Raw genomic sequence first — 10,261 nt, 5'->3', positions numbered from 1 at the left:
TATTGTCTCGTGCGGCCCTCACTGCAGCTTCATCATCATTGTTATTGAACTCATAGATAACAACCAGCAATTATTTCACTTCAGGCTGAATTCCGTGTCCGCTTGCGTGTTTGCTATTTAATGCAAATCATGTTTATTTATCAGAGAAGATGTCTCAACATCAGTGCTCTTCTTTTGCCTGGGCTACCACTTCTCTCTTCAATTGTGATGTTCAACACGAGAATATACAGATAAATGAGAGAAAAGCACGTATGCTACTAAAACAAATCATGATGTCTTAGAAAAGTTAATTAATAAAATTAATCACTAAACTGCCTTAACGACTAAACTGAGCTTTTTCATAGCCTTAGAACAGGCGACTCTTAAAGTAAACCAGAAGGTAAATATTGGGTTATTATTTCATACAATTTATTGATACTTCTAAGAAGTATAGAATGGAGCAATGTAAATTGATTTCTGTGGTTTTGACAAAATTAAACAGTCACTTTAAATAATTTCTTTGAAAAATTCGATAAGCTGTTAGTACCTAAGACAACTTTTACGCGTGACCTAGACAGCAAAGTAGCTTTTAATTTGTAAAATGTCAGCAATCGTTCAATTAATCGTTCAGTTCGCATTCCCAAGTGCACGGTACTACATTTGACCACAGGTTATAACACTACACTGGCGTGCAATATAATACGTGTGTGCGTGAATATAATTATTTATTCAATTAAAGTTAGCGCGCGTAATTGCGTCTCGTAATAATTAATAAAATCAGTGGCACGTGGTGGAGCTAATGCTTTATATTAGTCGATACTACATAAGTGAGTAGATCGTTATGATTGGTCCGATAACAGCAGCTCGGCCGCTGACCGGCCTTCACACTTCGCGCCGCCTGCGCCCGCGACTGCGCGCGACCTCGTCCGTCCGTCTCGCGCTCCCCCCAACCTAACTCTTTTGTATAGATCGAAGATCTTGATATCTCATTATTTTTTATTGTAAATAATTAATTTTAATTATTTGATAAAATATTTGGCAAAATTATCTCATTATAAACGGGTTATTCAAGTAGAAATAATTGTCTTCCGCATGCTTCAGGTTGCAAATATAGAATTTGACACCTGAATTTGAAACCTATCTGAGAATAGGTATTACTTATTAATCCATGACAAATGCAATAATATTTTCATTAAGGTACATCCGTGATAAGAGATTTATTCAGATAGTTATTCTCGATTGTATAATAATATTATGATAATTATGATATAGTACTGAAACGTGACCAGAGATGTTTACAAAATCATAACGATCATGGAAACGACCTCAAGAAGATAATAAGGATTAACTTGCAATATTTGTATAGTTCGGCCATTCAGAGAATGCGTTCCTGACACGTCGCGATTGAACTGACGACGTAATAACATTCATTGATTATTGATATAATAATGTTGTTTTAATGCTCCTCAATTGTTAAAACGGTAAACAACCAGCAAAAATATTTTTATCGTAACTGCAACGCCATTGCAAAGTTACGTCGTCAGTTCAATCGCGACGTGTCAGGAACGCATTCTCTGAATGGCCGAACTATAATACTGAATTAATTTATTTTAAAGCATAGTTTTGACAAAATATAACTAAGATTAAAGTAGATACAATATTCTTCTACATTTTAAAGTTTAGAGGTAAAACGTATTTCAAAACTGAAACACACCAAGTTTTATTTAAATATTAAACTGACATTAACATAATATATCTCAGACGATATGTATAGCCAGGTACCTATCTATATTTTTAAATAGATGACAAGATTGAACTGTGAAAAACTGTCCTGGTCCTTCAAGCAAAGATATATATATTTTTTTTGTTATCAAAAGCTTCTCTATGACTTTCACAACAAACTCACTAACTGTTACATTTCCCTTACAGGAACCACACATTATATTGATACCAAAAATTACTATAACTACCTTGTTTATTAGTAAGCTATATTTAATTTATTCCTCTTTGCTCACTTGATCGGAAATTAATCATAAACAACATTGTAAGGGCTGACTGCAAAACGATTTATGAGCACAAAAAACGCTAAACTGCGTAATTGGAATAAAGTACGTACGATTATATGCGCCTGTTTAAATTATGATATATTATTACATTGATATGCGATAATGCGCGAGCCTGCGGTGCGTAGTATGTGATTATCTAATGCTATCCGAGTAAGTATTGCTAAGTAGCTTGTTATTTATACAAACGGCTAAGGTTGAAGCATATAATTCCTTAGCTTGTTTAATGTTTAGTCATCTCTCGAATTCTACAGGGTACAATTATTTCACATCTTTTTACAAACCTACCTATCGAAATCCAATAAATTACATATCTTTTATTGGATTTGTAAACATATAAATCAAAATTGGACCTCATATTTAAGGAACCATAAAAAAATAACAGATCTACTTATGCGCAAACAATAATGCTAAATCTTTAGACGAATATATCTGTGTATAATAAGCAAGCTTACCTGGACACGGGCTGTGGGTGAGACATTGAATGATCGATTCTTAAAACGAAGTTTATTCAATAACAAATTCTGTTCCATTGAAAATATCACACGAACAAATATGAAAAACAAAAAAAGATACCGGCCCATGTACGATGAATTTGAAAATACAATCGACACTGATCGTATTTTAGATTGATCGGGGGATCGGAGAACCTACGTATTTCTGGAAAGGTAAAAACATTTTCGAGGGCGATTTGAAAAACAAATGTCTTCTTGGAATTTAAATGTAGAATTGTAATTTTTAATAGGACTTGTGATGGCGGGATGCGGATCATTCAGTTGGTGTCTTGCCACGTGACTAGAAGCCTCTGTTGATAGTGTTGACGGCGACCGGGCGGGCCTCAATCGTGAGTCGTAATTTAGGTAAGATTTACTTCATATTTCGGTAATAACCTTCGATTTCTTTGAGTAAGATAATACAATCATATTTGTTTTTGTTCGTATCAAGCATTTTTAACTAGATCTTCATTGATTTTATGTGTTTTAGGTGTTTTAACATGAACAAAAATATGCCATGACGTAATATTGTGTTATTTTTTGGTTGGTAGCATTGGCTGTCACATAATACAGAGTAGCTAGATTGAATGAATGATTTTTAGTGCGGGCTTGATTGAATGAGTGATTATGTATAACTAGGTTTGTAGTTTAGTTTTATATAACATCCCTATTTTCCGTTACATTGTTTTTATCTTTAAGATAATTCATTATGATAAGATATTGAGTATATTGGACCAAAAAATTGTGATATCCATTGTTGCTAAACGGCTCACTGATATATTTTGACAAATACCAAATTCATTAAATTTTTATTCTTTGAAATTTTCAAAAGGTAACATGAGGAAGCCCAGATTTTTTGCCTGTACTTCCTTTGTATATAGTTTCAGGAATACCTGGAACGCATCCTAAACGTGAGGTTAAAACTGATAATTTTCTTGAAACAATAAAATATTCTCTGTTTTCTCACTGTAATGTGTCATAGTTAATATTATTTCGTTATAAATTGATGCTTTTCCTAAGTTTTTTTTATCGTACTTGTAAGTTCATTAAGCTGCTTCGTTATAATTAATTATGAAAGATAAGCAGTGCTTAATTAATTTTATTATTGTGTTTCGTTTATATGCACATTAATTGTTAATTTCTGACCATGACGGGCATAACAACAACCGTATTATCAAAAGAATATTATAAAGTTTAAGTTTTTTGCAATTAAATAGTTTTTGTCGTGGTATGCAGACATATGCATTTTATTTTAAAGTTACGGCCAAATGTGTTGTTCTATTTTTAAAAAGACAACATGTTAGTTGCAAAAAAATGTCTGCACGTCTGAAAGGCTAACTTTATCTTAGATGTCTGGACCAGAACAAAGAGCAGACAAAGAGTCTGCTGCCTTCGTAGCCAGACATTTTTTTAGACGCATTTTATTGAAATTGCCTCATTTAACGTTTCTCGGACGCTTTTTAGACGAAGGTTTCATCTACTGTATAATAGGATAATAATATGCACGAAATATTTCTTTTGTTTTAGTCGGAATGGATTTTTTCTTTTTATGGCTAGTCACATTCGTCGCGGGATTTTGGATCTTTAAAAAAATAAAACAATGGCAGAGTCTACCTCCGGGGCCTTGGGGCCTGCCGGTCGTTGGCTACTTGCCGTTCCTCGATCGCCATCAACCACATAGAACATTAGCTAAGCTCTCTAAGGAATATGGATCTATTTATGGTATCGGTATGGGCAGTGTTTATGCTGTCGTACTGTCCGACCACAAGCTAGTGAGAGATGCATTTGCTAAGGAAAACTTTTCTGGAAGAGCCCCGTTGTATTTGACTCACGGCATAATGAAAGGAAATGGCAAGTTAATCAATAAAAAGTTATTTATTTGTTTAAAAAGCTTGGGTTATTAACGTGACATTGTGTTGCAGGTATAATTTGCGCAGAGGGAGGTCTGTGGAAAGACCAAAGAAAGTTAATTACGACCTGGCTCAAAAGTTTCGGTATGAGTAAGCACAGCGTTTCACGCGAAAAGTTGGAGAAACGAATAGCGTCGGGCGTCTACGAACTTTTAGAAGTATGATCAGTACTCTGTACCTTAGCCGTAGTTCAATACCTTTTAAGTTTTTATAATACCTACCTTTGCAAGGTTTTACAGCAAAAAGTTTACAAACAAATGTAGCAGTCATTTGTTCTATTTTTTGTATCTCCGAGAACGTTTACATTGTTTTTACAAGACGTTTAATTAAAAATGTACGTTAATAAGCTGACATTGTGAATTGTATGAGATAATAAATCAAAATATAAATGTGACCTTTTGTTGACACTGACAAATACTGAGAGGCCACAATTAAAAATTGACCTTCAACTTTTTCGTTGAGATCTAATGCATAAAATCTTAATCAGAAGTGGAGTATTTTTTGGTATAATTAGCAACTTATTATGTAATCGTTGCTTTTTTATTTTAAGTGTTGTATTTTTATACTTTTAGAATGTCGAGAAGGCTGCAGGCTCCCCGATGGATCTCACCCATATGTTATCGAATTCTCTAGGCAATGTTGTCAACGAGATTATCTTCGGATTCAAGTTTCCCCCTGAAGACAAAACATGGCACTGGTTCAGGCAAATCCAAGAGGAGGGTTGCCATGAAATGGGCGTCGCTGGTGTTGTTAACTTTCTGCCTTTTATACGGTAAAATATAACACCTCCTCCTCACTTAATTTCTTCCTTATTTAACTTGCTGTAATCCAATATTATTTCTTCTTCCAGATTTATATCATCGTCCACACAAAAAACAATAGAAGTCTTAACACGGGGCCAAGCTCAAACACACAGACTATATGCCAGCATTATAGACCGACGTCGTAAAATTATAGGTTTGCCGCCAATAAAAGAGGCCGCATATGCTGAACATGAAAACCTCTTTACGGAACACCCAGAAGGCCATATAAAATGTATCAAGTACAGCAAGCATGCTTCGAATACTGAAGAGCATTTTTTCGATCCGAATATCCTGATTCCTACCGACGGAGAGTGCGTGCTCGATAATTTCCTTCTAGAACAAAAGAGAAGGTTTGAGAGCGGTGATGAGTCTTCTAGATATGTGACTGATGAACAAATGCTGTACCTTTTAGCTGATATGTTTGGGGCTGGTCTTGATACTACTTCTGTTACACTGGCCTGGTTCCTGTTGTATATGGCTCTTTATCCTGAAGAACAGGTAGGTGTTTTACAATTGGATTATTGAAACAGATCTTGACCTGCATAACACACGTGGTGTTATTACAAAACCGTTAAACAGACGTCAGACACGTGTTCGTGTAATGTGGAATTTTTCTTAAGTATTTTTTATTGTTGTAATAATAGCAATTGATTCTTCATCCATTGGTCCACCAAGAGGAATGCGGAATCCTCTTTAAAGCACAGATTTTTAATACGTAACATCAGTTTTTTTACATTACCTATACTTTCTTCTACTTCCATACCTAGGTATATTCTGTTTCAACAGTAACACTTTCATGAACATATCGTGGTAAGTATGTACATACGTACAGGGAAACCCACCATAGTGTTTTAATTGAGTGTCAATCATCGTCGTCTGCTCGAAGATGTATTCAAATTGAGGTTCTGTTGGGAGCCCGTTCCATTTGTGTATAAATATTTATCACTATTTTAATGTGGGGAGAGAAAACTTTGTAACGCTTTGAAAGCATATTGCGCAGACGGAGTAATTTAAGATTGAGCGTAGTAAGAGATGGAGTGTAGGTAAGGTTTTATAAGTAAACTAGCTTCTGCCAGCGACTTCGTCCGCTTTAGAGTCGGACTTTGTGCAAAGAGAGGAAGAAATAATAAACACCAGCAACTCCAATTATCTAAATCTATGCGTACTTACTGCTACTTTACGTAATAAAATGTAAACTATTAATAATTTGTAATTTGAATGAATATTTAAACACAAAAATAACTAACTATACCAACCTATTTTATAAAATAACAACAAAAGAAAGTTAAAAATAAATTATTTAAAACCTAAAAGTCGCGCAATAAGGTTGAACGCTCTGAACGTCTATTCGCATCAATCGCACCAACAGCCAAATATTGTATGAAGCTCGCGCAGCCACCGCGCCGCGAGTCGCGTCGAGCGCGGCGACAGTTGCATAAAAATGATCCTTATAGCGTGCGTGATTCAGTATTCACGCGCGGTGGCTTATTACCGTTTTTCATGTATAACTTTGGTGTTTCTTTACCGATTAAAATCATTCTTTTTTTAATTAGTAGATAATACTGTTAACTATGTTTAATTAGTGTGAGTGAGAATGTTATAAACGAAATAGTAGACAAATATAATCAGAAACCTCCGAACTGCTAAGCTACCGAAAGTTTTACGTGTTATTGTGAGTCAACCATAAAAGATAGACATATGCTGCCATGGGATATTTTTTACATAATCTTATGAAAAATATTTCCGTCGTACATGGTTTCTGTGTAGCTGTAACCATTAAGGCTGCACACGCGACGGAAGCTTAAAAAATGGAGTAACTTCTCCCGTTTTCCCAACATTTACCTTCACTGCTCTGCTCCTATTGATCGCAGCGTGTTGGAAAGTATCCTATAACCTGCCCAGGAGTATGAAGAATATTTGTGCCAAGTTTCATTAAAATCCGTCCAGTAGTTTTTGTTTCCATAACGAACATACAGACAGACAGACAGACAGACAGACAGACAGACAAAAATTTTACTGATTGCATTTTTGGCATCAGTATCGATCACTAATCACCCCCTAATAGTTATTTTGGAAATATATTCAATGTACAGAATTGACCTCTCTACAGATTTATTATAAGTATAGATAGATTATAGAAAAAAGTAAATAAACAAAACAAAACAAGTAAATTGACAAAACAGTTTGCAATTTATGAAAGAAGTTAAAAATTAATATAAATGTTAACTAATAACCTTACAAAAAACTAATAATTTCAGGAGCTAGTTCGAAAGGAGATTCTATCAGTATACCCCGAAGACGGGGAGGTCGACGGCTCTCAACTACCGCACCTGATGGCGGCTATATGTGAGACCCAGCGCATTCGATCAATAGTTCCCGTCGGAATTCCCCACGGATGTATCGAGGTAAGCAAGTTTTATTAGGTTTCAGAATTACTTCCAGTACATAGAAATATGTAAAGGTAATGTAATAAGGTACCTTGCATATGGAGGATCCATTGCACCTTGCAACATTTATTCATATTATCAAGTTGGATTGCGCACATATAGCAACTTTATCATATTATAGAAACCTTTCAAAAAGACAACTTTTGCTGCCTCAACTAAAGTTGCTCCGTGTACAAAGCTCTTAAAAAACAGGGTTGATGTCCCAGAACCTCTGTTACAACATGATGTTTCAATAATAAATTAACATAGGTACATAATGATGTGATGGAAAACAGAAACACACCACACTGTATATTAAATAGTAAAATTAAAATAAATATTTTTCAATCACAGGATACTTATCTAGGCAACTACAGGATTCCTAAAGGAACGATGGTGATACCGCTGCAATGGGCTATACATATGGACCCAGATGTTTGGGAAAACCCTGATGAGTTCAGACCAAGCCGTTTCTTAGGTGCTGATGGGAGCCTTTTGAAGCCGCCTGAATTCATACCTTTTCAAACAGGTAACAAATGATTTAATCTTCACTTTTAGCCAAACTTAATTATTTGATAACGAAGTTGAACTTTCTAAGAATACCTATCTTGGAGATCATTGATCATTGATTGATGAGGAAAAACCTCAGAGAAAACTATTTTATCTTTCATAAACTCAACAAATCTACTTAAAACAGTTATAGGTAATTTTACAACTTACATAGTTGTAGGTATTTATTATAATAAATCCATCAGTTTTTCTACCTTTGTGACCTTTAATAACTTGTGGAATAAAATACGAATTTAAATCCATTGAATGTGGTTACAGGTCAACCGCAAATAATGTTTATTGAATAATAATTCGTGACGATCAACAATTTAGTGATGTAATAACGAATGGTATTGGGATTTGTTATTATTAATATTCTGAGTAATGAACTAATGAATGACATTATTGTTTTATTATTGTTGATTACTGTATTGACGTTAATCCAGTTTCCATGATGATTCCTTTTAGAAGAAGGCTATTATCAGATAAATACCCACACGCTACGAAATTTCTATTTATTTCCTCGAATCCTGTTTTACGACCTGTCTCTTAAATAAGGAAAAAGCACTCCTGAGTGGGAAATTCAGGATTTATGGCTTCAGATAACTTTTGAGAGGGGAATTTATGTTCTCCTCTGGTATATAACTGGTGTTCGAAGAAAAATGTGTGGTTATTTCTTAGAAAGTAAAAAGTTTGTATTTTTTTTAATTGGCAACTTTTCAGGTTCTGCAAATAGGTTAAATTGAGTTAAGTTTATATTGGTTAAAGGTACGGTGTAATTACAGTATTATAAGGATACGTTACTCTTTTCTTTGGTAGTGGTAACGGGTGGAGATATAGGTAATTATAACGTTTAAGTAGGTACCGATTGTTCAAAAATATGTGTGTGTTCAAAACGCGAAAGTTTAAAAAGCTTGATATCACCTTTCCTCTTGTCCTTTTCTCAAAGGCGAGTTGAAAGCAATTTTCTATTATTATGCCATAATTTCATAAGATAATTGATGAATGTTTCAACTTTGACTGGTCATAAACAGACTTTGCACCCTAAGACAGTCTCGCCATGTCTTCATTTAGTTTAGAAAGGGCGTAAGATGTAAAAGCATGAACATTCAAATTATTTAGTCATTTAAGACATTATCGATTTTAATATCCCCATACGTCTGTTCTTCATAGGACTGGAAAGAAGTTTTATTCCCAAAGAAACATTCAGACAACCCATATATTTTAAAGTTCAAGCCACACTTGTTCCGTGCTCACAATCATCCTCCGAGCCTTTTTCCCAACTATGTTGGGGTCGGCTTCCATTCTAACCGGATGTAGCTGAGTACCAGTGCTTTACAAGAAGCGACTGCCTATCTGACCTCCTCAACTTAGTTACCCGGGCAACCCAATACCCCTTGGTTAGACTGGTGTCAGACTTACTGGCTTCTGACTACCCGTAACGACTGTTCCGTGCTCACAATGCTGTTCCTAATTCGATAAACTTTGCTCAACTTAGCATGATCAAAGCAATATTTACCTACAACATACCGGTATCTACTCTCTTGATGTTACACTCTTCTGTTTGGTGGACACATAAAGCTGGTGTTTCCGAACGCTGTTTCAGTAAGTAGCTGTCGTCACGAATTTTTGTAAAAGCCCGTCAGGCGGATTTGAGAAAACACTGACACTGCGGTTCTTATATGATTACCTGCAGCAGGCAGCTTGATAAGAAGATGAAAAAGAATAATAGTCCTAAGCTACTCAAACATTACAGATGTTCTAATTTACTTTCTTATTAATCTACAGGTAAGCGCATGTGTCCTGGTGACGAGCTTTCTCGGATGCTCGCGTGCGGTTTAGTCGCGCGACTGTTTCGTCGCCGTCGCGTGCGACTGGCGTCCGACCCACCTTCCGAAGAGGAGATGAAAGGCACTGTCGGAGTCACTCTTACACCTCCAACAGTTTCTTACTATTGCGATCCTATATAAGGAGTTTTGTTCGTGAAAATTGAGTAGATATATTAATGTAATGATTTTGATTAAAAAATGTATGGAA

At 35.3% G+C, this 10,261-nt stretch overlaps 1 protein-coding gene across 2 annotated transcripts; it reads left to right on the top strand.

Moving 5' to 3' along the window:
• The first annotated feature begins 2,761 nt into the window (after positions 1 to 2,761).
• On the top strand, positions 2,762 to 10,261 carry LOC124631394 (cytochrome P450 306a1). 2 transcript variants are annotated; one of them, XM_047165764.1, is made up of 8 exons: positions 2,762 to 2,902; positions 4,064 to 4,387; positions 4,459 to 4,604; positions 5,019 to 5,218; positions 5,297 to 5,747; positions 7,508 to 7,654; positions 8,030 to 8,204; positions 10,013 to 10,261. In XM_047165764.1, exons 2-8 carry the CDS (start codon positions 4,069 to 4,071, stop codon positions 10,192 to 10,194), a joined length of 1,620 nt encoding a protein of 539 aa, XP_047021720.1. In that variant the 5' UTR covers positions 2,762 to 2,902; positions 4,064 to 4,068; the 3' UTR covers positions 10,195 to 10,261. The 2 variants fall into 2 exon arrangements, with proteins under 2 accessions (XP_047021720.1, XP_047021719.1); XM_047165763.1 differs by lacking the exon at positions 2,762 to 2,902 and adding an exon at positions 3,242 to 3,368.

The sequence above is a fragment of the Helicoverpa zea genome, chromosome 6 (genome assembly GCF_022581195.2).
Source record: "Helicoverpa zea isolate HzStark_Cry1AcR chromosome 6, ilHelZeax1.1, whole genome shotgun sequence".
In the NCBI taxonomy this organism is placed as follows: domain Eukaryota; kingdom Metazoa; phylum Arthropoda; class Insecta; order Lepidoptera; family Noctuidae; genus Helicoverpa; species Helicoverpa zea.
The sequence above is the reverse complement of the archived record's forward strand: the minus strand, read 5'-3'. Positions and strand labels throughout refer to the sequence as shown.

Coding starts and splice junctions, on each gene's coding strand:
- LOC124631394 (XM_047165764.1), top strand. CDS start 4,069: ATGGATTTTTTCTTTTTATGGCTAGTCACATTCGTCGCGGGATTTTGG. Junction 5,748..7,507: donor CTCTTTATCCTGAAGAACAG/GTAGGTGTTTTA, acceptor TAATAATTTCAG/GAGCTAGTTCGAAAGGAGAT. Junction 7,655..8,029: donor TTCCCCACGGATGTATCGAG/GTAAGCAAGTTT, acceptor TTTCAATCACAG/GATACTTATCTAGGCAACTA.